General features: G+C 55.4%; 1 protein-coding gene across 3 annotated transcripts; it reads left to right on the forward strand.

The window, feature by feature from the left end:
• Positions 1-396: 396 nt before the first annotated feature.
• On the forward strand, positions 397-24,372 carry Syngr1 (synaptogyrin 1). 3 transcript variants are annotated; one of them, XM_090328732.1, is made up of 4 exons: positions 397-535; positions 16,908-17,145; positions 18,068-18,213; positions 23,386-24,372. In XM_090328732.1, the coding sequence occupies exons 1-4, from the start codon at positions 437-439 to the stop codon at positions 23,605-23,607; spliced, it is 705 nt and encodes a 234-aa protein (XP_090184858.1). In that variant the 5' UTR covers positions 397-436; the 3' UTR covers positions 23,608-24,372. The 3 variants fall into 3 exon arrangements, with proteins under 3 accessions (XP_090184858.1, XP_090184859.1, XP_090184860.1); XM_090328733.1 differs by having other exon boundaries at positions 23,452-24,372; XM_090328734.1 differs by lacking the exon at positions 23,386-24,372 and adding an exon at positions 19,394-19,627.
• The last annotated feature ends 3,219 nt before the right edge of the window (positions 24,373-27,591 follow it).

The raw sequence follows: 27,591 nt of genomic DNA on the forward strand, positions 1-27,591 counted from the left end.
ATAACGAATGGCCGCGGGAAGGACGGGGCGGGGCGCCCCGAGGGGGCTCCGGGCTCTCGCACTCATCCGGTCAGGGCGCCCACTGCGTACCGGGCTCCGGGAGACGCACGCCGCCCCTTGTCCTTTCTGTATGGCGGAGGCGGCGGCGGCGGGGGGCGGCGCCGGGGGCGGGGTCCCCTGGGGTCCCCCCCTTCGGGCCCGCAGCACGCGCGCCCCCGGGAGCCGGGCTGCATCGCGCCGCCCCGCGCCCCCGCGTCCCGCCCCGCGGCTCCCGTCCCGGCGGCGCCCTCTAGCGGTGCTGCGAGCGAGGCCGGCCGCGCGCGCGCGGGAGGGGCGGGGCTCTGCGCACGCGTGGGGGGCGGGGCCCGGCGGCGCCGCGCACGCGCAAGAGTCGGCGGCGCGCGCCGAGCGGGGGGCGCCGCGCCGGGCAGCCACGATGGAAGGGGGTGCGTACGGAGCGGGCAAAGCCGGGGGCGCTTTCGACCCCCACACGCTGGTCCGGCAGCCGCACACCATCCTGCGCGTCGTGTCCTGGGTAAGGACGGGCCGGCGTCCGGCGGGTGGCGGCGGGCGGCGGGCGTCCCGCGCCCCGGCCCCTCACCACCTCCGGGCTGCCGCTCTGCAGCTGCGGGGCTTCAATGGCGCGCGCCCGCGGGACGCTGCCGGGTTCGAGGCGCGTGCATTTTGGCTGTGGGTCGCCTGCAGGGGCGAGAGCTTCGTGACTGGAGGGGGGGGGCGGGGTGCTGTCCACCCCGACGGCCTGGAGCCCTGGGTCCCCGCCGGGTACCGGGCGCGGCCCCCGCCCCGCCCCGGCTGAGTCTCGCCGCGTGACCTTGGAGAGAACCACCTAGAAACCGCTCAGCAAAACGAAGAAATTCGGTTCGGAGCTGAGCGCGGGGACACAGTTAAGGTCGGCCTCAGTTTCCCGGCGTATGGAAGGGGTGGGAGGAGCTTCCTTGCGGCCTCCTTGGGCTGTGACATTTGTTGGACCCACAACCCTGCACCCCGCGCCTTCCTCCCATCCCCCACCTGCAGTCTTCACCTGGACGTCCACAGGGGCCAGGTATTTCTGGAAGGAAGGCCCCTTCTCCCAGCGAGAGGCCTGTTCTGCAGCCCGGGGGGGGGGGGCGACAGGGGGCAGGGAAGAACCCTCAGGGCTGAAGTGGGATTTAGCTCAGATCTGAGGGCAAGATAGGGCAGAGCTGGTAAGGGGGGGGTGTTCCGGCACCCCAAGCAAAGACGCCTGCTGGGCCCTGTGGAGGGAGTGCCTGGGGCTTCCTGGATAGCTGATCGTGGTTGAGAAACCCTCTGGAGGGTTTTATCTCTGTAGGCCTTCAGCCCCTTGCTGGTGCTGCCAGACCGGGAGTGTCAGGTATTGGGCACACTGGGCAGGGACACTGTCAGGAATCAGAGGGGGCTAGCTGTGACCTGGGCAGGCTGAAGTGCCTGGCTCCTCAGCATTTCTGGGCTGTTAGAGAGTCTGGTAGGTTGGACTGCTTGTAGATTTGTTCCCTCTAGGGGAGCCACTTGAAGGTGGGGAAGCAGCTGTGCAATTGGGCTTTGTGTCCTGCCATCTCAACATGTCACTGAGATGGCACGGAATTCATGCATCGGTGACAGTCCCCAGCTCCCAGAAGCAGGGCAGACCTCAGGCAAAGGTAGGAACTCCCCCCCCTCCCCCACAACCACACACCTGGCCAGGCCAGGCCAGGCCAGGCCGGCTAGCTCTGGGTGCTGCCCTCCTCTTCTCCCAGACTCTGACAGGCAGACAGGCTTTGTGAGGGGGCGTGGGCAAGCAGTTCCTGTTCTTGGGTCATTTCTGCTCGTGATGGCTTCATTTAGCATAGCTTTATTGAGTCTGCCAGGCCCTGAGGGAAGGTGGCATGACTCAGACACTGGCTGACTGGTGCTCCCGAGTCCACAATCCCACTGGGGAGGGAGCCAAGTGCCCCAGGCAGAAGCCATGAGGGAGGCAGGAGAGGGGCTCTGCTGTAGAATCCAGTAGCTTCATGGAGAAGGTGACGTCACCTTAGGCCTTGCAGCGCAGGGAGAGCTTATTCTTGTGTGTATCAGGGTGTGGAGGATGTGGTATGAATGGGTATGGAGTAAAACAAGCACAGACTGAGCACCCATTGTGTATGGGTTCCTAGTTAGTACCCCTCCCCCACCTGCCCCTCCAGACACAGAGCACTGAGAGACCTGAAATCCTGAAATCGCAAGGAAAGATGAGCACAGGAACCCAAGATTTCCTGTCATAGCCTGGGGTGGGGGAAAATGCGGGGCTCTAGAATTTCAGGATCAGAAAGGACACGAAGATCATCTGGTCTCAGCCTGAGCAGTGTTCCAATCCCTTACATCCATGCCTGCTCACATACCCAGATACAAGAGGCCCTCTTCCGGTGAGCATCTATCTATCTGACACAGGCACACTGACACCTTTAAAAGAATAAATAAAAGTAAGTAAACTTGGCAAGTGCAGGTGACCCTCTTGTAATCCTAGTTACTGTGGAGGCTGAGATATCAGGGTCAAGAATTGAAGCCAGCCAGGCAGAAAAGTCCTCAAGACTCTATCTCTGATTAACCAGTAAGATGCTGGACTGCAGTTATGGCTTGAGTGGTAGAGCATCAGCTGTGAGGGGAAAAAGCCTAATTGAGAGCACAAGGCCCTGGGTTCAAACCTTGGTACTGACACAAAGAAAGGAAAAGAAAAAAAAGCAAAATCAGAAACCAGTGATTATTGAAAAATATGAAAATCTCATGTGATAGTTGAACCGAAATGAATGCTGGTCATGCATGACTCATAGCTGTAATCCCAGCTACTCCACAGACTGAGACTCAAGAATCACGGGTTCAGAGTCAGCCCAAGCAGGGAAGCTGCTGAAGTACTTATCCCAAAAAGCCAGAACTAGAGCTGTGGCTCAAGTGGTAGAGTACTAGCCTTGAGCAAAAAACCTTAGGGACAGCACCCAGACTGAGTTCATGTGAGTTCAGATGCTAAGACCGGTACACAACATACAAAACAAACAACAACAAAACTCAGGCTGGGCACTGTGGCTCACGCCTGCAATCCTCACTACTGAGGAGGTTGAGATCTGAGGATCCAGATTCAAAGCCATCCCGGGCACTAAAGTCCATGAGACTCTGATCTCCAATTAATCACTAAAAAACCAGAAGTGGTGCTGTGGCTCAAGGGGTAGGATGGTAACCTCGAGCTGAAGAGCTGAGGGACAGTGCCCAGGCCTGGACTGGGCCCGAGCCCCCCATGACCAACCAAAAAAGGAATGGTGAAGACAGTAATGTCCTGTGTATTTTACCATAACTGAGAAAATTGGAGGAGGGAAAACACTGCCATTGGGGCCATTCATGCAGTGCTATGTTCCCTTCAGCCTCTCCCCCCCCCCCCCGCCCCGTGTGTCTCTCTGTCTCTGTCTCTCTCTCTCTTTTCCCAGAGCTGAGGACTGAATTCAGGACCTTGCACTTACCTGACAGGTGCTCTTCCACTAAACTAAATCCCCAACCCCTGTTCTTTCTTTTTCATTTATTTACTTTTGAAATATAATTTATCAGCTGGGTATGGTGTCTCACACCTGTAATCCTAGCTACCCAAGAGGCTGAGATATGAGGATCTTGGTTCCAAGCCAGCCCAGGCACTAAAATCTGTGAGACTCTTACCTCCAATTAATATTGGAAAAAAGAAAACAGAAGTGGTTCTGTGGCTCAAGGGGTAGGGCAGTAGGCTTGAGCTGAAGAGCTCAGGGAGAATGCTCAGGCCCAGAGTTCAAGCCTCATGACCAACCACCAACAAAAGTATATAATTTTTCATTATTTTTGTTTATGTAAGAAATCAAACCCAGGGCCTCATGTATGCTAGGCAAGTGCTCTATTGCTAAGCCACATTTCTAGCCCAGTTTTAGCAAGGGCTTATTTTAGTATAATAAGGCTGATCTAGAGAGAAATAGAAGAGGAGAAAAACATGTCTTGCTCCTTATGCAGGAAATGAAAGACTTCAGCACTAGATTTTCTGGTCTTCTGGGAGCTCTGTTGTGGGCTGGACATCTTATCAGGTTAGGGCGGGCTGATGGGCTCTGCTGCTGCCCTCTGCACACCACCCCTTGCACACTGCAGGTCTGGTGGCAGCAGGCTTTCTTATAGAAAGATCGGAGCTGGTCTCCAGGTCTCAGGTGACCGGATCCTTCTGGCGTGCTGGAACTCTACCTGGCATCAGGCTCCTGATGAAATGGGAGGGTTGGTGTTTACCTGCACCTCACCACCACCCTGGAGGGCTCCTCCAACAAGGGCACATGCACTTGAGTTTGTAAAATTCATGCCAGAAAGATCCAGATGCCATGCCTATAATCCTGGCAGTTGGGAGGCTGCGGCTGGAGGATCTCAAGTCTGTGTGTGGGGTGAGCCCTGAGTTAAATCCCCAGCACCACAGGGCAGGAGGCAGGGGAGGTCAGTACCACATACACAGAAAAAGAAGTGGTGCTGTGGCTCAGGTGGTAACATGAGAAAGCTCAAGGACAGTGCCCAGGCACTGAGTTCAAGCCCCAGGACTGGCAAAAAATCAAAATTAAATTAAAAAGAAGTCCAGAGCTGGGTGCGGTGGCTCACGTCTGTAATCCTAGCTAGTCAGGAGGCTGAGATCTGAGGACCAAGGTTCAAAGCCAGCCCAGGCACAAAAGGACTTGAGACTCTTATCTCCAGTTAACCTCTAGAAAATGGGAAGTGGGGCTTGGCTCAAGGGTAGGATGGTAGCCTTGAGCCTAAGAGCTCAGGGACAACGCCCAGGCTGAGTTCAAGTCCTATGACCACCAAAAAAAAAACAAACAAAAAAAGTCCGGTGTTGTTGGGGACCGAGTATCGTCAAGTCTAATAACTTTCTGCTGAGGCTTATAGTAGGGATAAAACACGTGGACCTCTTTGTCCTATCCATCTTGTATACTGATAGGCTCCCTCACCCAATATAAGGAGGAGGGATTTAGGGAATAAAGGGAGAGATCTTCCTGCCTTGATGAAGCTGCGTGGTGTCTCTGTTCGTGCTCTGGGGTAAGAAGGCTGAGTGTGGAAGGACAGTGGGCCCCTTCTCGCGACTTGGCCTGGTCAGGGTGTGTTTTTCCCCATCCCCCCTACTAGTAGAGCGGGACCAGGGATGAAGGACCCCGACACGGTGTGGTGGTTCATGGGCTTGAACTCCACCTAGGTGCTGTCCCTGAGCTCTTCAGCTCAAGGCTACTGCCCTACCCTTGAGCCAAGCCCCACTTTCTATTTTCTAGAGGTTAATTATCGATGTCTCAGGTCTTTTTGTGCCTAGGCTGGCTTTAAACCTTAATCCTCAGATCTCAGCCTGCTGAGTAGCTAGGATTACAGGGGTGAGCCACCACTCCCTGCTTCCAGCTTTCTCCATGTATGTGGTACCGAGGAATTGAACCCAGGTCTTTGTGCACGCTAGGCAAGCATTCTCCCACTAGGTCAAACTTCCAGCTAGTGCTTCCCTTGAGCCACAATTCTGCCCCTCCCCAGGCTGGCTTCAAACCACCATCCTCAGACTTCTCAGTGCTAGGCTTACAGGCATGAGCCACTGGCGCTTGGCTCTGTTTTGTTTTATGTTGATCCTGGGCCTTGTGCTCAGGAGCTGGGTGCTGTTCCTTGAGCTTTCTGTTCAGGGTTGGTGCTCTACTTCTTGAGCCGCAGCTCCACTTAAGGCTTTTGTGGTGGTTAGTTGAAGTTAAGGATGTCACAGACCTTCTTACCCCAGCTGGTTTTGAACCCTGATCCTCACGTTTCAGCCTCTTGGGTAGCTAGGATTACAGGTGTGGGCCACCAGGGTCCACCTGGATGCTTGCTTGGAACTGTGGGGCCGGGTGTCTGGCTGGGCACGTGGACCTCTCCAGAACCAGGCGTAGCTGTCCCCTAGCCCTGGTTAGCATTTTCCATTGTCCATCTTGGAATTTCACCTCTGCCTGAGGCTGACTCCTTAGTGCTGTGCGTCTCTCGGGTCTAGGACATGCCTGAAGAGGGGACCTGAGGGAGATGTTGAACCGTGATTTTAGCTGTGTCTTGGGAGCTTCCTCGAGGACCAGGACAGCCTGGGGATTGGGGAACCCAAGAAAGCTGTGGGGGACCTGGCTTATCCCAGCCTCAGTTTCCCCTCTGTGACATGAGTTAGGGGAGCCTGGAAGGTGGTAGCAGTGGTGAACTCATGTGTCCTGCCATCCCCACTTCACATAGAGGCTAAGGAGGGAGGGGGCATAGCCCGCGGGGGACCCCAGCCTCATTACAGGGCCCAGTGACCCAGTGAGCCAAGCTACTGGGCATGCCTGAGCCCAGGGCAAACGGGAGAAAGAAGTGGCGGGGGAGGATGGGAGGAGAGGAACAAAACCAGGAGGAGAGGGAGGGAAGAGAGGAGAGGCAGATGGCAGGGCTGTTGGAGAAGCCTCCTTGGCACTCAGACCGGAAGAACCAGCTGTCCTGGGGGAGGGGACAGTGGGAACATGGGGTAGTTGCCTGTGGTAGCCTCCTCCAGTCCTGCCTGGCTGTGTGACGTGAGCTAGATGCCAGTGCTTTGGGGCCTCAGTTTCCCTGTTTATCCCATGAGAAAAAGACAGCTGGATGGCGCTAGTAGTTCCCACCTCTACTCCTAAAGAACCCCACTCTTGCTCTTTGTACGCTCCCAAGGTGGGGGGCTTTGGAGCTGTGAGATGCCCCAGAGGCTCCTGTGCTGAAGGCTTGGCTCCTGGCTGGTGGCACTACTCTAGGAGGCAATCGGTACCTTGGGAGGTAACACACACACACACACACACACACACACAGAGTTACTCTCCTTTACACTGGATCCCTAGCCCCTCCCCCTTCCCCAGCCTCCTCTTCTTCCTGCCCACCCCCACCTTCACAGCCTCCTCACGTGTGTAGACCTGATACATGATCCAGAACAATCTTTTTGCCTTTGTGTCAGGTATTGTAGTCAGTGTCCACTGACAATTATTCTGTCCATCTTTAAAGATGAGATGTGTCGTGGCCCGAGGGCCTCCATCCAAAAAAACAAAGCACAAGGAATTAGCACTCTGCCATCAAGCACTTGCTGGGTTTACTCTCTAGACCTCCCAATATGAAAAAGACTGTGAGGCCATGGCCATGTCCCTGTCTTCCAGGGTGGGGTTGTCCTTAGCTCCCCTCTGGCATGTGGGGGGCCCAGGACGTGGGGACCCTTCCCAGGGGAAAAGCTGCCTGTTTAGCAGGACCCTGTAGACTCTCCCACAAGCTGGGGGGCTTCAGGCACCCATAGGGCACTGTGTCCCCAGTCCTGACCCCCCTGAGCCCCTCCCAGTCATAGCCTCTCCGACCCCATTACATAAACTACTTGTAACCTGGCCTATCCCCTAATCCTTGTCTCCCTAGCCACTCAGTGGGGCCCTTTTTGCCCAGGGTCTGAAGTGGGGGACAGGGCCCCCCTGACTCTTCATGGCCATGGCTGGACTATTGTCATTGTCATCCAGACTGGATGCCATTCCAGCCCTGGGCAGTTGCATTCTCCCTCCTGGCCAGCTCTGCCGCTCCCCTGGTGTCACAGAAACCTCTCCACTGGCCATGCTCCATCTGGTCATTGGTGGTCCTTTTCACACTCTCCACAGCCCCTGGGTTGCCCCTCTCCACATCTGCAGCTTCTCTGGCCTCTGCCTCTCCCCGCCCTGCCCCTCCTCCATCCGCTCTCTTATCGGTGGCTGTTATCCCCATTGGAGGCAGGCCTGGTCGCCCCGACAGCCAGCTCCTCCCAGCTCCACCCACACCTGTCAAGATCAGCTTTGACCTTCACGTGGCCTTCATGGTGCCAGATCCTGTGGCAGATTGCTCTTGATCTCTGCAGACAGGGAGGACCTGGGCACATGCACATGTCCTCCCCTGAATCCGGACAACGAGGCTTGCAGCCAGATGTCCTCCACCCTCCCATACAGTACACAGCATCCGCCACCCCTCACTCTTCCAGCACACCCTGCCCCCCTGCCTGGCTTTCGCCAAGGGAGACTCATCACCCAGAGAGGGAACTATAGCTGGGAATCTAGTTAAAATGTGGGGGGGGGGGGGTGGGGAGCGGGGCCTAGTGCTAGAATGTTTACCTAGTGTGCATGAAGCCGTGTTCAATTCCTCCATACCACATACACAGAAAAAGCTAGAAGTGGGGCTGTGACTCAAGTGGTAGAGCTCTAGCCATGAGAAAGCTCAAGGGCAGTCCTTAGTCCTGAGTTCAAGCCCTGAGACTGGCAAAAAAAAAATGAGGGTGAGCAGCAACCACAAGCAAGGGGGCACTCACCTAGCTCAGAGAATGGAGAGAAGTAGAGGCCAGGTAGAAGGAGTTACCCGGCAGAGGCTGAGAGGCCTTGCCCAACAGAGGCCAGTGGAAGTCACCCAGGGGTTGCGAGCCCTGGAGGACATGAGTTTGTCATCACATCCCCAACTCCCTGGCACCACCCAGCTTCGGGAGGGTTCTGTGAGTATGTGCGTGAGGTGAGCATTGTTCTTCGATTCTCGTACCTACATTCCCATTTGGTCACCTCCACCAAGAGGCTTTCCTAGATTTCCCAGTTTACTCTCAACTCTGTCCTAACTGCTCATTGCTCCAGTGATGGCCGTAACTCTTAAAGCAGTGTCCTCTCTCCCTCTCCCTTTCTTTTGGAAGGCGGGGCAGGGCGGGGGCTGCCTCACCTCACTGAGAATCCGGATGAGGAAGTGTCAGGAAGATAGAGATGCCAGGATGGTAAACCCTGTCCTTCCCAGCTCATGTGTAAAATGGGTTCAGTAGTGTCCACCTCCTGGGCAATTGGAGTGTCTAGGCTTAACTGAGTCTGGGGCTCAAATTCTATATCATTGTCATAGGTGGTGACATTGTCCCCTCCTCTTCTTGTGCCCCAAAAGACAAAGGCCTCGAGGTCACAGGACTACAGTCCAGGTGCTTCAGAATGGGAGGCTCTGGCCAGCCAAGAGCCCCTTTGAGTCTCACTGAACCTTCCTGCTGGGCCCCTGGCCCCCACTGGATGGGCAGTGGTGAGGGTTCATCTCAGCACCTGGAGGGACTGACCCCTCCCACTCCTCCCGACTGAGCCCTGCGGGGGGGGTCAGCTGTGAGAAGATTACCTCCTAATCCAGGCTGGGCCTGCAGGGAGGAGAGGAGGCTCCCTGCCCCAGCCCCAGCTCTGAGGGGAGCACTTCAGGAAGCTACTGACCTCCCAGCGCATCATGAGATGCTATGCTGGCTTCAAGGCTCCCCTCACATGACCTGAGGACTGGGTGAGGGCCATTTATTATTTTTTTATTTTTGCCAGTCCTGGGCTAGAGCTCAGGGTCTGAGCACTATCCTTGGACTTTCTCAAGCCTCAGCACCACTTCTGGCTTTTTTCTATGTATGCAATACTGAGGAATCGAACCCAGGTCTTTGTGCATGCTAGGCAAGCACTCTGCCACGAGGCCAAACTCCCAGCCTGGGTGAGGGCTATTTAGTGCAGCCTCTGCAGCCTGCTAGTCCCTCAACATGGCCACCAGGAGGCAGGGTCGGAGCTGCAGCAGGAAGCCGGGCTCTGCATACAATTCCAGCACTTGCTGGACACCAGTGGCTCACACCTGGAATCCCAGCTGTTCAGAAGACTGACTGAGATAGGAAGATTGCGGGTTAGAGTGAGACTGGACAGGAAACTCTGTGAGGCTCTTGACTCCAGTTAACCAGCAACAAGTCAAAAGTGGTAGAGGGCCGCCATGAATAAGAAAGCCAAGAAAGAATGGAAGATCCTGAGTTCAAGCCCCAGTCCTGGTGTGTGCACGTGCGCGCACACACACACACACACTGGTGGTATTGTGCCTATCTAACATGGAGTTCAAACCCCACTCTGCCTCCAGAGAGAGAAAGAGAGAGGGGGAGAGAGGGAAAACGGGAAAGGAAAGGACATGTAAGGGGGGCTGGAACAGGGTACGGGGGGGGGGGGGGGTGGATTTCTCTTCCTGGCCTGGGGCCAGAAGGCAGTGGTAACCTGTGGATGAGGGTCATGGAGTGGCCGTGAGAGGCGTAGGGAGGTGAGCCTGGAGGCCCTCTCAGGGACCTCAGCTGCCCTGTGGGGTGGGCTTTCTCAGCAGCGGTAGGGCTGGAGCATCACTGGGCAGCCGAGGTCAGGACCACAGCTCTTCCTGCTGCCGGGCTGGGGGCAGACTTTCCCACTCAGGGTGGAAAGATGGTGCCTTAGCAGCTTTGAGGACCGTGAGGCTCCAGATGTCACCTCTCCAAGCTTGTCTGGGGAAAAGCCAACCTGCATTTCACAGCAAGGAATTCCTTGGGAATTCCTGGCTGGGCAGTGACCTTAGTCGCCCCGATGCCAGCTGGGCACCTCCTCCCTAGAGCCCCGCCCGTGGCCCCAGGCTCACCCCATAGGTTCTGCGAGAGTACCATCTGGTCACCAAGGGGGGTGGCCTGTCCCTCTGCCCTGCCCCTGGCCATTAGCAGATTTCCCTCCTTGGTCTTGTGCTGATCCTGGGCTCTGCTCTGGAATGGTGCAGGAGGTGTGAACCTCCATTTCCATCTTTGCTCACATGACTGTCAAGAGCCCCAGAGGAACGGGCCAGCTCGGGCTCCGGGGGGGGCGGGGGGGGGAGTGTGGCCGGCTACCCATCCCATGGAATTCCCTGAGTGTTACCACTGCGGAGTGGAGATAGCCGTACGGAATTTTCATACAGTTTGTCCTGTTGGAACACCGCAGAGGTGACAAACAGATGCTTGGGGTCACTGAGGCCTCAGCACTTCTGGGGTCTCTGGTTCTTTCTTTTCTTTATTCTTTTTCTTTTTTCTTCTTTTTTTTCTTTAACCAGTCCTGGGGCTTGAACTCAGGGCCTGAACACTCTCCTTGGGCTTTTTCCTCAAGGAAAAAGCCACAGCACCACTTTTAGATTTTTTTTTTTTTTTTAATGTATGTGGTACCAAGGAATTGAACTCAGGTCTTCATGCATGCTACCACTAGGTAGACCTCAGGGTCTGTTTGACAGCCAGATCACTTCTCCCATCTCTGCCTGCCACTCCCCCTCCCCCAGGCCCTTAGCTTCCTCAAGCATTCTACCACTAGGCCACATTCCTGGCCCCTCTGGTTCTTTCTTTATGTCTCTGAATCCAACCCCCCAAGATCCTGAAATTCCCCGATTCTGAGCTTCCTTGTGCTCTGCATCTGTACCACCCACCCCCTGGAATCGATTCTGAAGAGATGAGTTGGGATGTAGAAAAGGCAGAAACCGGGGCTGGGAGTTTGTCCTAGTGGTAGAGTGTTTGCCTAGCATGCACAAAGACCCAGGTTCAATTCCTCGGTACCACATACTTAGAAAAAAAGCCGGAAGTGGTACTGAGGCTCAAGTGGTAGAGCTCTAGCCTTGAGAAAGTCCAAGGACAGTGCTCAGGCCCTGAGCTCAAACACACAAGTGGCAAAAAAAAAAAAAAAAAAAGGGGACCGGGAGTTTGGCCTAGTGGTTAAAGTGCTTGCCTAGCATGCATGAATACCCGGGTTCGATTCCTCAGTACCACATACATAGGGAAAAAAAAAGCCGGAAGTGGTGCTGAGGCTCAAGTGGTAGAGCTCTAGCCTTGAGAAAGTCCAAGGACAGTGCTCAGGCCCTGAGCTCAAGCCCAGGACTGGCAAAAAAAAAAGAAAAAAAGAAAAGGCAGAAACCTGGCTCTGTACCTGGGCTGCTTTTCTATCCCCAGGGGAGATGTGGTTTTCCCAGGTGTGTGACCAGCCTGCCGTGCCATCACCTGTCCCTGTTCCCCTGTATTGTCATAGTTGGTTGCCTGAATTCCCCCAGAGCCTCTGTGGTCAGCGCTGGTGTAGAGTTCCACTCTGGTTTAGTTTCCGGTTGTCTGGTGTCTTCTTGCACTGCTCTGGGAGTTCCTTGTCCCTGCAGATCTGACCCTAAGTCACTGGTGTGACATGGGGCACTGGCTTTGGTTTCTGAGAAACTTGGTTCCAGTGGTGGCCAGCTTGGTGGCATGGATGGGTGAGGGTCCCCCTGGCAGTTTGCAGTGTGACCTCAGGGCACCACGTAGCACAGGGAAAGCCCCTTTCAGCACTGTCCCCGCCATAGCCATAACCTGGGGCCATGGCCCCTGTTCTAGGGCTCCTCCTTAGGTGGGCATGTGGTAGCTGGAGAGCTGAGAGAATTCTGCAGGAGGTCAGGAGACTACTAAGACTAGTTTGTGGGTCCCTACCTGAGCCTCTCCCAGGCCTCTACTCTTGTTATTGAGCCCAACCTCCCACCTCCCTTTGCTCTTCCTTAATTCTGGGGGCTCTAACCTCAGGGTCTGTTTGACAGCCAGATCACTTCTCCCATCTCTGCCTGCCACTCCCCCTCCCCCAGGCCCTTAGCTTCCTCAATGCTGTAGGAATTCCTGCAGCCCCCCTCCAGGCTGCCAGTGGTCTTCCCAGAAGTCACATCTTACATCTTACATCTGCTTTGGCTCCTGAGCCCCGTCCCTGACTCTGAAGCTCCTGCCTACCTCAGTGACCTCACTTCTTCACTGTCCCTGAGCTTCTTTGGCTCAAGGCTAGAGCTCTACCACTTGAGCCACAGCACCACTTCCAGCCTTTTCTGTGTATATGGTACTGAGGAATTGAACCCAGTGCTTCATACATGCTAGGCAAGCACTCTACCACTAAGCCACAGGCCCAGCCCTGCACTACTTTATTTATCTATTTATTTCCAGTCCTAGGACTTGAACTCAGGGCCTGGGCACTGTCCCTGGGCTTCTTTTGCTCAAGGCCAGCACTTTACCACTTGAGCCTCAGGGCCACTTCTGGCTCTTTCTGTGTATGTGGTACTGAAGAATCAAACTCAGGGCTTTATGCGGGCTAGACAAGCACTGCACCACTAAGCCACATTCCCCGCCTACTTTTTACTTCTTCATTACATTCGCCAGGACTTGTGTATTAGACAGTGGGCCTGGGTATTAAAACAGGGACCTTCCTGTCCTGCACTCACTGTGTCCTCAGCCTCTCACATGGGCTGGCGCTCGGCCAGGCCCTGTATGCAGGGTGGTCTGTGGATGAGGAGCACTGAGCTCCCTGCATATGCAGAGGAGCCAGCCACGGCTGCTCACAGCACAGATGGAGAAGGTGGCTGAGCTCAAGCCCAGTGTGAGGGGCTAGGAGCAGAGTTCCAGGGAAAGGCCCAGATTGGGGCGGGGCAGCCCTAGAAGCTGTGGTTGTTTGTAAGAACCTCAGTGCCGCCGCCGCCGCCGCCGCCGCCGCCGCCGCCTCCTCCTCCTCCTCCTCCTCCTCCTCCTCCTCCTCCTCCTTCTTCTTCTTCTTTTTTTTTTGCCAGTCTGGTCTTGAGCTCAGGGCCTGAGCACTGTCCTTGGACTTTCTCAAGGCTAGAGCTCTACCACTTGAACCGCAGCACCACTTCTGGCTTTTTTCTATGTATATGGTACCAAGGAATTGAACCTGGGTCTTTGTGCATGCTAGACAAGCACTCTACCACCAGGCCAAACTCCTGGCCCCACCAGTGCCCTTTAAGCTGCAGGCTGGGGACACGTTGGAGGGGACCTCCACAACCAGGTTGTGTCACCACCGCCAAGGGCCCTTGGTGACATTCCTCTAAAGCCAGGGTCCCCACCAGAGTCTGCCAGGCCCTATCCTTCTCCTGTCCCACTCACCATGCCTTCCGCCTTGGCACTCTTGGTTCCTCTGCCTGGAGCTGTGTCCAGATCTGAGGGCTGCGGTGGTACCCCGAATGTCCCTTGTTCTTGATAGGCTCACTCCAAGTGGCCTTGCTCCAGGTGGCTGCACACCTGGTGGGTGAGACTGGGGGCCTTGGTGTAGCTGTTACCCCTCTTGACCCATGCAGAACCTGGTGGCTCAGAGAGGACCCCGTGACAGCTTCCTGTCCTACACGGTCAAGATGGTCTCCCTTCTAATGTGGTGCCATACACCGAGAAGCCCGAAGCCTGTGCTGAGGCTGACCCAGGCACGAGGCCACTGGTGCATGGGGCCCTGGCCTCTGAGGGTGATCACATGCTGGTGCTGAGATTTGAACTCAAGACCTCATGTTTGTGAGGCAGCTACTCCACCACTTGAGCCACTCCCCAGCTCTCTTTTTTTAGTCTGTTTTCTTTTCTTTAATACATTGGTCCTGGGGTTTGAACTCAGTCCTTTAGCTTTTTTTGCTCAAGAATAGTGCCACTTGAGGCACAGATGCACTTTCCAGTTTTTTGGTGGTTGGTTGGAGATAGGAGTCTGTGGACTTTCCTGCCTGGTCTGGCTTCTAAACAAGATCCTCAGATCTCAGCCTCCAGACTAGCGAGGATGCAGCCATGAGCACTGGCACGCAGCTTTAGTCTGTCTTGAGACATGATCTGTGTAACTTTGTCCAGGCCTTTTGGTTCTGCCTTTTGCCTTTGCTTCTGGGATTACAGGTGTGTGTCACCATACTTGGCTCAGAGGTATTTTGATGTTCTTCACTCTCTTGGGAACATGTGGTCTCCAGCTCTTTTCCAGGCCCCTCTGAGGATTTCCTGTGTCATCTCTCTAGGGACTCTGGAGTTAATGGTTCCCCCTTTGCTGCATTCCCCAAGGCCTGGACTTCCTTCTGGACTTGTGTCTGCTTCCCTCTTCTCTTCTCTGGCCTTTGGGAAGGCTCCTTGTTCCTGCTTTTGAAGAGGGTCTATTTCTGTTCCCCCTCCAGCCCAGAGAGCAGCAGTGTCTTAGAAAGGCTCACAAGTGCTTTTCCTTCTTTATGGCCTCAGTGTCACCCCAGTCCTCTGAGGCCTACACACTCTATGTGCTTGTGTGCAGTTCTCCCCAAAGAGAGCTCAGAACCCAGTGCTCACATGCTAAGAGCATGCCCTAGTCCTGAGCTCATTCATTTCTCCAAGACTCGGAGAGGTTCAATTACTTGGCTCAGGCCCAGAGCGTGGCTGCAGTCCTCTGATGGGAACCTGGCAGGCGTGACGGATTCCTGTGTGCCTGGAATCACTGTCTCACCTAGCAGCGTCTCTGCTCTGCTGGTTCTCTGCTCTGCTGGTTCTCGTGGTGGGCAGCACAGGCCTTGGATTCCTGAGCAAGTGGTAGTCTGTTACAGCCTTGAGCCATTGCAGTTGTTCCCAGTCAAGCTCAAGATCACTGTGCAGAGTCAGACTGGCAGTGGGCCCATGAGGCCAGGGTGCAGAGCCTGCCTTGCCGCCCGTGTCAGCAGTTCCAGACCTCCTCCATAAAGGATCTTCCTGCCTCAGCTTGCTCAGTGCCCGGATTACAGGCATATGCTACCACACTCAGCTCCTGAGGGCTTTGAAGCACTGGCTAGACTTTTGCTGAATCCCTTGCTCTGATGCTGCCCTGCAGGGCTTCCCCTGCTCATCTCTCCCCTGGTTTCCCAGCTCCTGTTGGAATTGATTTCCTATTCTAGCAAAGTGGAAAGTGGAGACAAGTGCAACTCCCCTCAGCTCCTGCCTCTGGCTCATTACAGGTCACATTAGGGCTGAGCCTTCTTGTGTGTGTGTGTGTCAGGATGGGGTTTGAACTCAGGGCCTTGGCTTTTGTAGCCCAGGCTGGTGCTGTACTACTTGAGCAATACTTTCACTTCCAGGGCTTTCCTAATGTAACTTAGGAAAAAGGAGTGGCCCGGGGAAGAAGCCTGGCCCTAACAGTCTGGTTTCCTGGGCATGTTCATAATACCTGCACCCTGAGGGCCTCTGCTACAAAATGCTGACGATGCTGATGTACTAGTTAGTGATTGCTGCATAACTAATTGTCTCCAAATTTACAGCTGTAAGAGCAAACATAGATCATCTCACCATATCTCTGTTAGAAATCTGTGTTGTGGGTGTTGATGCCTCAGGGTCCCTTAGGCTGAGGCCTCAATGTCAGCCAGGGATGTGGCCTCATCCGACTGCTCCACTGAGGGCCAATCCAGATTCATGATGATTTGTGTGGTATTGGTGGGGTTCAACCATGCCAGCTCCTGACAAGCGAGTCTCAGCTCCTCGCCCACCACCAGCGACTTTCCTCAGTTATAAGCAGACTTCTCTATGGGGCAGCTCCAAATGTGGCAGCTGACCTCCATCAAGCCAGCAGGGGGCAAGGGACAAGCCAGGCAGGAGCCAACATGATCCATCCTTAGGAGCCATATCCCTGGGGCCCGGAGTTTGCCCTAGTGGTAGAGTGCTTACCTAGCATGCACGAAGACCCAGGTTCTATTCTTAGGTACTACATACATAGAAAAAGCTGGAAGTGGTGCTGTGACTCAAGTGGTAGAGCTAGCCTTGAGAAAGCCCAAGGACAGTGCTCAGGCCCTGAGTTCAAGGCCCAGGGCTGGAGGAAAAAAAAAAAGGGAAGAAGAAGCTATATCCCACTGCTTTTTGCCAAATGCTGTCTGGTGGAGTCTGACCCCCAGGTTGGGCCGCCCTCCGAGGGAGCTGGCAACACTGGGTGTGGGTGGCAGAGTCTAGGCCCATCCCTGCTGCTGTCCTGCAGGGGTGACTGACAGTCTAAGTGAGGTGGCAGCATGGTGACATGCTGGGAGGGTGGGACTCTGGTTTTCATCTACTGTCTAATGGCCAGGGCCTGGGGATCCCTGACCACAGGGAAGGGTGAGGCCAGGACATGGCCCCTGGAGGGGACCGCGGGGCTGGGCAGCCCCTGAGGAGTTGGCCTGGGGGGCGAGGGGCTTGACAGGTTTATACCCAGGATGCCTGTAAGGTACCATTTGAGGGTGCAGTCCAGCCCTAGGGGGTCTTGGTGCTGGGTTCGTGGAGACTGCGAGGAAGTGATGGATCTTCCTGTGCTGTGTGACGCAGGGCTGGTTGCCTTCCCTTCAGTGTATCCCAGCTCACAGAGGGGCGGGCGGCAGGGTGACAGCAGTGTCAGTGGGTGTCCTGTCCTGGCTCACCCCAGGTGTTCTCCATTGTGGTGTTTGGCTCCATCGTCAACGAGGGCTACCTCAACAGCCCCACGGACGGGGAGGAGTTCTGCATCTACAACCGCAACCCCAACGCCTGCAGCTACGGCGTGGCCGTGGGCGTGCTGGCCTTCCTCACCTGCCTGCTCTACCTGGCCCTGGATGTCTACTTCCCGCAGATCAGCAGCGTGAAGGACCGCAAGAAGGCTGTGCTGTCTGACATCGGTGTCTCGGGTGAGTCTGTGGAGGCCCTCCCACCTACCATGTGGGGAAACTGAGGCCTGAGGTTTGGAGAACCCCGTGCCCCTCACCCTGTGAATCCCCAGGATCCCCCTTGTCCCATCTGACAGGGCTTCTGGCAGTGCCCTGCTCTTCCCTGGGGTTCCAGGGTCAAGCTTCAGCCATCCTGGCCTGTGACTGGGGGCTCCTTAGACCTTCTGGAAGGACTAGAACTAAATGAAAGGCTCTTACACTTCCACAGAGCCCAGAGATTCCCAGCAGTGCCTTTGTGGGGTGGGGCCGCTACACCCAACTCCCCATCACACACAGCGTGTCCTGAGCCGCTCCTGGCCCAACTTACCAAGCCTTGAGCCCAGGTCTCAGAAGCGCTGGCTGTCAGATTGCATGCACATCCGAACAGCAAGACCATATCTCCCCTCAGCACCCCCAGTGACCACCCTTCCCTGCCTCCCCTCCTACCCCCAGTTCTGTGAAAGTCAGAGGTGGAGGGCCGCAGCCAGCATCAGGTGGGCTGTGGGGCTCAAGAGAGGGACGTGGATGGAAATGAGAGTCCAGAGGTCAGAGCCCTGCCAGCCTAACTTTGTGCACTCCTTCTCTCCCCCTCTCCTCCTCCCCCCCCATCCCTCTGTCCCTCTGTCCCTCTCTCCCTCTCTCCCTTCCTCCCTTCCTCCCTCCCTCCCCTCCCATACCCCATTTATCCTTCCTACACCATGGACTGCCCTGGCACTACCCGCCCCCCCTCCTTGGGCCTGACCCTGTGCTGTCATCTCTGTCTTCACTTACTGGATGATTGCTGGTCCTCTGGCCTCTCTGTCTGCCCCTCACCTCTGCTGGGGTGGGAGCTGCCCTGTGAACGTCTCCTATTCCTTTGTTTCCTGTGTCCCCCTTCCTGTGCAACCTGCCTTGGGACCCCCAGCCTTCTGGGCTTTCCTCTGGTTTGTGGGCTTCTGCTACCTGGCCAATCAGTGGCAGGTGTCCAAGCCCAAGGACAACCTACTGAACGAAGGGACGGACGCAGCCCGGGCCGCCATCGCCTTCTCCTTCTTCTCCATCTTCACCTGGGTGAGTATGCGCCCTCTGAGCCCCCCACCCCCAAGCCAAGCCCAGGCCTTGCTCTGTTCCCAGGGTGCCTGCTGGCCATTACTCCAGCATCCTGTTGGGCCCCAGGTGTGGTCGGCTTCCAGGTCAAGACATCCCCTGCTGGGTTGGAGATGCCTTCCTGGGGCCATGCACCCCATCACTCTGGGGGTGGTCCTCATGTTCCCCCTGGATAGGAAGATGGGGGGCTTTGACCGGAAGGGAGACTTGGAAGCTTCCAATCTGGAAAGAAGCCCGGCCTCAGGGTCAAAGAGACTGCCCTGGCTGTACCTCTCATCGCCCCATCTGGGAACGGAGAGGTGTAGACTCATGCTCAGAAGCCAGCATTTTAGTTTTGCCAGTGAAGCCAAAAGCCAAAATACGAATTTTTGCATGAATACTGATCTTGATGTTGTTGGTAATGTATTTGGGTTAAACTTTTAGATTATTTATTTATAGCTTTTTATTTTTTGAACGTTGGATACTTTTTTTTTTTTTTTAACTCAGGGCCTGAACACTGTCCTTAGGCTTTCTTCAAGGCTAGAGCTCTACCACTTGAGCCACAGCACCACTTCCGGCTTTTTTTATGTATGCGGGTAACCAAGGAATCGAACCTGGGTCCTTGTGCATGCTAGGCAAGCACTCTACCACTAGGCCAAACTCCCAGCCCTGTATTCAGGTCTTCTACTTGGGTAGATCGCAGCCAGAGGCCAGCCCAGGCAACCAGGCTCCTGAGACCCCCTTTCCACTGGCCCCAGGCACAGTGGCACATGCTTGTCGTTACGGCTGTGACAGGAAGCGGTCTCAGGTCCACATACCTGCTTTCTTCCAGACCCCAGGCCCTCAGTACAGTAGTGTGGAGGGAAGACCTGTGATTCAGGTGGTCGGCCCTTGAACTCTTAGGCCTGGGCAGGAAGAACCCAGGGACCCAGAGAATTCTAGCGCAGGGAAGGCACCCCTGACCCCCCAAAGTGGGACATTTGAAAGCTCTGGCCCCACACGGGTGCGACTCGCAGAGGAGCCTAAGGGAGTGGGTATGAGACTTTCAGAGCCAAGTCTGCAGCTCTGCTGGACAGATGCTGTAGGGCCTGGGCAGTCCTGCGTCTCTGGGACACTGCTGTCCTTCACACGTCCCCGGTGGCCTCATCCCTGCTCTCTCCGGCAGAGCCTGACCGCAGCCTTGGCCGTGCGCAGACTGAAGGACCTTTCCTTCCAGGAAGAGTACAGCACTCTGTTCCCCGCCACTGCCCAGCCATAGCCCCTCCCCTTGCAGGGCAGGCAGGTGGGCCTCAGGAACCAGCCCAGCTTTCTACTTGTTCATTCATTTGTTCATTCATTTGTCATCTCCTGTGTTTATTTTTTGTGTTTGTTCATTCAGTAAACATGTATTGAGCAGCTATTTTGTGCTTATGGTGGATTAGATAGGGTCCCTGGCTCAGGAGCTCACAGACTGGGGAGAGGAAGGCCGGAAGAACCAGGTGGGCCACAGGCTGGTAGAAGATGAGTGGCTCCACCACGCAACACAGGTTGCCAGGAGGTGTTCCCAGTTGGAGCTCAGCTGTTGACTGGTTGCCTGTCTAAGGCTCTGGTGTGAGGCCTGGTCTTGCTATTTCCTGGAGGCTGGCTGGCCCAGCCTGTCAGAACACAGTCTGACTCCTGGTCCTTTGCTGTGCAACCTAGAACCAATCTCTACCTCTCTGAGCCTCTGTCCATTTTCCCTGAAGTAGCCGCTGGTTACAGGCCAGCTTCTTGAGGCAATTGTCAGAGAGACCAAGGGCAATGTGGACTTGGCACAGGGATGCTCAGTAAGTGTAAATTCTGCTCATCCATCCACCCATCCTCTCCATGCCTATGGGACATTCCCATAGACTCTCCAGCTGAGCCCTCTGCCATCCCAGTTCCTCTGTGGCACTCAATGTCTGGGCAGCACCCCTACCTCCACTCTGTGGGCACTGAGGCAGCTGAAACCCCAGAGCCACACCCAGCCTCACTAGGGCTGAGCTCAGAAAAGGTGTGCAGTGCTCAGTGCCTGCTGCCCGGAAGAAACCTGACAGAGTACATGAGTCCCAAGACCTAGGACCAGTGGCTGGGGAAGGACTACCTGCCTCCCCGCTGCAGCCCAGCCCAGCCAGTACCAGGCCTCTCCCCAAGGGCCCACAGAGGTCATCTGCTCAAACCTTTGGCCCCTGTCTGGGAGGCAGAGAGTGAGGACAGGGGATCAGGGCTGAGGACCTTGCCTTAGGCTTTGTCATCTGTTCCTGTGTGTTCTTCCTGGCTTCCCAGCAGCCCCTCCCCCCCCTGCTTCCACAGCTCAGCCTCTGAAACCCCAATAGCAGGACCTCAGGGTGCCACGTTCACTCCTCTACCCAGCTGCTCTGGGCCTGTCTGCCCTCCCCCGCTTTGGTGCTTTCCCTGTGATGGACCACAGGAGCCTCCTAGCTGGGAGAATTCCGCAGTGGAACTCTCGCCTAGCCTGCTTAGAGTTCTGTCCTAGCACTGCAGAAGAGATGGGGAAGCCCTGCACTGGTGGCCTATCCTAGCTGCTCAGGCAGCTGAGATCTGACATTGCAATTTGAAGTTAGTCCAGCGAGGAAGGACCTTGAGGCTCTTGCAGCAAAAGACAAGTGAAGCAGTGGCTCAAGTGTTATAACACTAGCCTTGAGTATAAAATGCTCAGGAACAGGCTGGGAGGTTGGCCTAGTGGTAGAGTGCTTGCCTAGCATGCATGAAGACCCGGGTTTGATTCCTCGGTACCACATAAAGAGAAAAAAGCTGGAAGTGGTGCTGTGGCTCAAGTGGTAAAGCTCTAGCCCTGAGAAAAATCCAAGGACAGTGCTCAGGCCCTGAGCGCAAACCCAGGACTGGCAAAAAAAAAAAAACAAAAAAAAAAAAACAGGAACAAGCCAGGCGTGGTGGCTCACGCCTGTAATCCTAGCTGCTCAGGGGGCTGAGATCTGAGGATTGCGGTTCAAAGCCAGCCTGGGCACTAAAGTCCATGAGACTTAGCTCCAGTTAACCATTAAAAAACCAGAAGTGGTACTGTGGCTCAAGGGTAGGGTGGTATCCTTGAGCTGAACTGCTCAGGGGTAGGGCAGTAGCCTTGAGCTGAAGAGCTCAGGGACAGCACCCAGGCCCAGAGTCCAAGCCCCATGACCCCCCCCCAAAAAAAAAAATCTGAGGAACAGTGCCCTGAGTTCAAATCCCAGGACTGGCAAAAGAGAGAGGATACTAAGCTGTGTTCCCTAAAGGGTAACCTAAAGGCTCTTTAGTATTTAATTTCTGGGCTTCTAGAACATTCTAGAAGCGAACCCTAGGCACACTTTCCTACCTGTCCCCCATCAGCCCGTTAGGACCCTGAGGGCTTAGTGCTCTTTCAGGGGCCTGATTGCAGGGAAGGAGCCGGGGGGCTGCAGCCAGGGAGGGGGAGACCCCGGGTTCAGTACCCACTCCCCTGACATTTCTCAGCCTTCGTCTTTCCAGCCCGCACATGACAAAGACCTCTGGAGAAGCTTTCCTTGCGGGCCTGGAGGCGGGATTCAGTGGGAAGGGTGCCCCACTCCTGACCACAGTCCCACTCCTTTACTGATACGAAGCGGGCGGCGTGCAGGGCAAATATGCACTGCACCCCAGGGTTCCAGCGGCCGCGTTTGCTTCTGTTGTTTCCTTTTGGGGTTCTAGCAGATAGTAAAAAGGGCTCTGACAAGTTCTGTGGTCCTGCAGCTTGTGTCACTCTGTTGAACTGTTTCCCAAACTTGTTTGACAAAACGTTTCCGCTACAATCAGGGTCAACAGCAAGGACAAAAATCTCAAATACCAATGATTTAAAGAAAGCCCAAGCAGGGCAGACGTGATGCTTCAGAGGTCTTCATGGCCCATTTAGCAACTAGAGCACCAGTGATCACACCTGCATTCTAGGCCTCCCATCAAAGGGTAGAATAGAGAGCATGGCAGGTACCAAAAGTTAGTTACATGACCAACCTGGCTGCAAGAGGACAGAATATCAAGTTCTCTGTCCAACTAAAATATCTTTTTCCCTATGCCACATAACACCTAAAAACAATGTAGAAAGCAGCTGTGGGCTTCTAGAACCTCTCCACAGTGGACATGAAAATAATTGGTTGAGGGCTGGGAGTTTGACCTAGTGGTAGAGTGCTTGCCTAGCATGCACAAGGACTCAGGTTTGATTCCTCGGTGCTACATACATAGAAAAGGCCAGAAGTGGTGCTGTGGCTCAAGTGGTAGAGCTCCAGCCTTGAGAAAGCCCAAGAACAGTACTCAGGCCCTGAGTTCAAGCCCAGGACTGGCAAAAATAAAAAGCCAGGCACGGTGGCTCACGCCTATAAATCCTAGCTACTCAGGAGGCTGAGATCTAAGGATCACACCAACCCAGGCAGGAAAGTCTGTGAGACATTTTTCTTTTGCTAGTCCTGGGACTTGAACTCAGAGCCTGGGCACTGCCCCTGAGATTCTTTTGCTCATGGCTAGCACTAAGCCACAATCCCAGCCCTGTGAGATTCTTATCTCCAGCCAATAACCAGGAAACCAGAAATGGCAATGTAGCTCAAAGTAGTAGAGTGCTAGCCTTGAGCACCAAAGCTCAGGGACAGCTGGGCTTGGTGTCTCGCGCTTGTAATCCTAGCTACTCAGGGGGCTGAGATCTGAGCATGGCAGTTCAAAGCCAGCTTGGGCACTAAAGACTGAGAGACTCTTATCTCCAATTAACCACTAGAAAGCTGGAAGAAGCGCTGTGGCTCAAGAGGTAGGGTGGTAACCTCGAGCTGAAGAGCTCAGGTACAGTGTCAAGGACCAGAGTTCAAGCCCCACACGAAAAGAAAAGAAAAAAAAGCAATAACAACAACAAAAACAATAAAAATCCCCTCAGGGACAGTGCTCAGGTCCTGAGTTCAAGCCTCGTGACTGACAAAGAAAAAACAGTTTGGTGACAGTGGCTTCTGAGGTTTATCTCAGACATGTAGTTCCTAGACATTGGAGGGATGCTGTTGGGACAGCCCTGCCCAGTCAAGCCTGGTGCTGTGAGGCTCTCTGAGCTCTGTTGTCTGCATCCTGTCTACTAACCATTACTAACACAGTGCTCTTGTCTGTCTCTCCCTTAACCACCCCTCCTACCTGCCCTTGTCCCCACCGGACCCACCGCAGGCGGGCCAGGCTGTGCTGGCCTTCCAGCGGTACCAGATTGGCGCCGACTCGGCCCTCTTCTCCCAGGACTACATGGACCCCAGCCAGGACTCCAGCATGCCTTACGCCCCCTATGCGGAGCCCAGCACCGGGCCGGACCCCGCCGGCATGGGCGGCACCTACCAGCAGCCGGCCAATGCCTTCGATTCCGAGCCACAGGGCTACCAGTCGCAGGGCTACTGACCCCTGGACCGCCTGCCCCTCCCCACGCCCTGCCCTGCCTGTCCCTCTTGGCAACCCCGCCCAGCCCAACACCTCCTCAGCCTCCACATTGCAGTGGGGCTGGGGCAGCCCTTGTGGGGGCGCCCATGTGTGTGCAAGTGTGTCTGAGGGTGTGTGCCCAACGGGGGCCCAGAGGGCAGAGGGCAGGGCTGGCATCCATTCATTGTGTCCTCCTGCATTCACTGAGCACCTGCTCTGCCAGGCCTGTGTTTGGCAGGGTGGTGGAAGAAAGGTGCAGAGGTGGCCCTGTTGATGACAGAGGCAAGAACAGTGGGACAGGTGGACTGGGTCAATGGCGGGAAGTCTGGCTGCCCAGAGCTGGTTCACAGGATGAATGTGATGTCTGCAGGCCACCCAGAGCCTGTCAGGTGGGCAGAGCTGCCTCAAGTTCACGGTTGAGAACAAAGTGGCCTGAGAGGCCACTAGCACTGGGGCAGCTGGGAGGAGGTGAGGCTCACAAAGATAGCCCAGAGCTGACAGCGCCCGCCTGCCCTCCCCCTTCCCCACCCCCATGGTGTGACTCACCCTGGGAGGCCTTGGGGCCTGTGCCTGTGAGACCCCAGGCCTAGGACCTGGTGTACCCCTGCTGCACCCTGCCCCTCGAGCTCCCTCCTAAGCCAGGAGCTGTCCCACAGGGAGCCCACCCAGAGTGGGCCAGCCAAGCCTGCCTCTGGGAGAGCTCTCCAAGCCCTTTCCCAGCCCTGGTGGTAGTGGTCAGTGTGCTGGAGCTGGCCTGGGGTCCAGTGAATGAGCTGGAGCTGGTTTCTTGGTCACCCAGCAGGGCCTGATCCTACCCTTGGGACATCCCAGGACACAAGTGATCTGGAGCAGTGTAGGCCTAGGTTTTGTCCTCCCTGGCCTTCTGGAAGGTCCATGGGGGCCAGAATAGTTGAGGACAGGGCTGTGGAGTCCACAGGTCAGCTGGCATGCAGCAGCCTGGGCTGAGGACAGGGAGAGTGCTGTGCAGGGCAGGGAGAGGGTAGCAAGAGAGGCTCAAGGGTTGGAGCCTGACAGCAATAGGTTCTGAGCTGTGGCAAGTAGGGTCTTTGCACATGATGCTGTGCCCTGGCCGATCCCCCAGGGCAGGGCAGAGGGATGGTGATTCTTCTGGCACCATCACCCCACCTCCTGCACAGGGCCTTACAGGCAGGTGACCACTGCTTGCTCCAGCCACCAGGCATCCATGCTGGGGAGACTGGGGGTGGGTGGACGGGCCCCGTCTTCCCATAGCTTGGGGCCCTTTGGAGATGAATACTGAACAGTTATGAGGAATTTCACATTGCACCGCATGTTCGTAGCTCCCAGCAAAGACCCTAGGATGACAAGAGGAGAAAGAAGGAGCATCAATGAACAGAAGGGGAAACTGAGGCTTAGAGAACATTACGGAGCAGTGAGGCCTGGCTCAAGGGGCAGCTGTATTGGGAGAGTGCTGACTATCATTTGTCACATCAGGGGAAGGGACTCTGTCACAGTTCCACAGTTCCCCTGGAAGAAACAGCTTGGGGACAGGTTATCTGCTAGCCTGAGCAGGGTGCTGCAGGGGGGCTTCTGGCACCTGATGGTTCTGTGTGATCGTGTCCCAGGAGGCTGGGGGACAACCCATCCCTTGCCTGTTCCCTCCTAAGCCCCCTGCTGGAGGGCCCTGGAAACCCCAGGTGCCGAGCACTGATCAGCTGCCAGCCGTGCCGGGCTGGGAGGCAGGGCGCCAGCTCGGCTCTGCCCAGACCCCCGCTGGGGTGTGGATTGTCACCTTGGGACACATCCTCCCTTTCTCCTGTGGCCCAGCCCAGGTGCATGTCTGGATGAAATCTGCCGCCATAAGGGACACGGGTGGGGACATGTCATGGTGGACATGAGACAGAGGGCATGAGATGTCTGTGGGAGAATTTAGGACACCTGGGCTCCTTGACTCCATGGCTGGGAGGTTCATAGGGATGCAGACCCAGGCCAGTACCACCCAGTACCCCTACCGCTCTCGCTTTCCCTGCTCCACTGCCCCTGAGGAAGGGCCGCCTGCAGCCTGACCGCTCCTCCCACCAAGCACAGAAGGCACCACACAATTGAGACCACTTGAGAGGGCCAGGAAAACTGGACTGTTCACGGTCAAGCACAGAGCGAGAGGTGTGGCAACCCCAACCTTTGCCTTTTAAGTTGATGCCCAGGCTGTCCTGCCTGGGTGACTCCCAGCCCGATGCGGGACTAACTCCCAGAGGCTCCTCCAACAGCTCCCCCGCCTTCTCCTCCCAGGTGATTCTCCAGGGCTTCTGGGTCACTAAGAACCCTCATTGGTTACGCTGGGGACCCCTGGCCTTGCCCAAGATCCCTTTGACACTCAGAGGAGCACAGGGAGAACCCCCCCCCCACCCGGAGTTGATGGAGAATGGACTGGTCCAGCTGTCTCCCAGCGCTGCCCCACCTGACATGCCACCCCGGGTGCCCTCAGCCCTTATCTGGGAGCCCTGGTTCTTCCTGCAGCATTACTGCCTGTGAATAGTATAAATATATCTATTTTCTATATATAAGATGTATAAAATAAGGCTCCGTAAATATATCTGTGCGTGTGTGTGTGTGTGTGTGCGTGTGTGACGAAGGGTGGCCCTGTGCTGGGCCCCCACTCTAGACCCCTCCCACCTGGTTAAGTCTCTCCAAAATGGCCCTGTGCCCCCCCCCCCCCAACCAACACCCTTCCATCTGTGGTGAACCAAGCGACGGTGGTGACGTCTGGTGACATAGTAATAAAGTGAATCACACTCAGAACCCACCAGCGACTGCAAGTGTGTCACTGTCTCAGTGCTGGCCCTCAGCATGGCTTGAGTTGCCCATCTTCTCTCCAGACATGAGCACAGTTTTCTTCTTTTGGTCATTTGTGGGGTCCTCCCACATCCTGTCTTCGTGTGTGTGTGTGTGTGTGTGTGTGTGTGTGTGTGTGTGTAATTATTACTTATTTTTGACAGTCCTGGGGCTCAAACTCAAGGCCTGAGCAATGTCCTGGGGCTTTCTGAAGGCTAGGGCTCTACCACTGAGCCACAGCACCACATCTGACTTTTTCCATCTATGTGGTGCCAAGCAATCGAACCTGGGTCTTTGAGCATGCTAAGTGATCACTCTACCACTGGGCCAAACTCCTGGCATTAAATGATTTTCATTTTATTATTGTTTTCTAATTGGTCGTGGGGCTTGAACTCTGGGCCTGGGCACTGTCACTAGCTCTTCAGCTGAAGGCTTGCCACCCTATCCCTTGAGCCATAGCACCACTTCTGTATTTCTAGTGATTAATTGGAAATAAGAGTCTCATGGGGGCTGGGAGTTTGGCATAGTGGTAGAGTGCTTGCCTAGCATGCACAAAGACCTGGTTGGATTCTTTCGTACCACATACATAGAAAAAAGCCAGAGGTGGTGCTGTGGCTCAAGTGTTAGAGCCCTAGCTTTGAGAAAATCCAGGGACAGTGCTCAGGCCCTGAGCTCATGCCCAGGACTGGACAAAAAAAAAGTCTTACGGACTTTAGTGTCGGAGCTGGCTTTGAACTGCCATCCTCAGATCTCAGCCTCCTGAGTAGCTAGGATTATAGGCGTGAGCCACCAGGCCCAGCTATTTTTATTTTTTTACTTTCCTGCCCAGCCAAGGAATTGAACCCAGGGTCTCAGGCGTGCTAGGCAAGCATTCTACCACTAAGCCACATTCCTAGTCCATTTGTGTATATGTGTGTGTGTCAGTCAGTTCTTGGGCTTGAACTCGGGACCTAGGCACTGTTCCTGAACCTCTTTGTGCTCAAGACTAGTACTCTTACCACTTGAGCCACAGCATCATTTCTGACTTTTTAAAGTTGTTTATTGGAGATAAGAGTCTCATGAGGGTGGGGAGTTTGGCCTAGTGGTAGAGTGCTTGCCTAGCATACACAAAGACCGGGGTTCAATTCCTTGGTACCACATATATAGAAAAAGCCA

This window comes from Megascapheus bottae, chromosome 2 (genome assembly GCF_031878675.1).
Source record: "Megascapheus bottae isolate mThoBot1 chromosome 2, mThoBot2.hap1, whole genome shotgun sequence".
NCBI classification, from domain to species: Eukaryota; Metazoa; Chordata; class Mammalia; order Rodentia; family Geomyidae; genus Megascapheus; species Megascapheus bottae.

Excerpts from the sequence above, each read along its gene's own strand:
- Syngr1 (XM_090328732.1), top strand. The coding sequence starts at position 437 with ATGGAAGGGGGTGCGTACGGAGCGGGCAAAGCCGGGGGCGCTTTCGAC. Across the intron at positions 17,146-18,067 it reads GTCTGACATCGGTGTCTCGG|CCTTCTGGGCTTTCCTCTGG; the intron begins GTGAGTCTGTGG and ends TGGGACCCCCAG. Across the intron at positions 18,214-23,385 it reads TCTTCTCCATCTTCACCTGG|GCGGGCCAGGCTGTGCTGGC; the intron begins GTGAGTATGCGC and ends GACCCACCGCAG.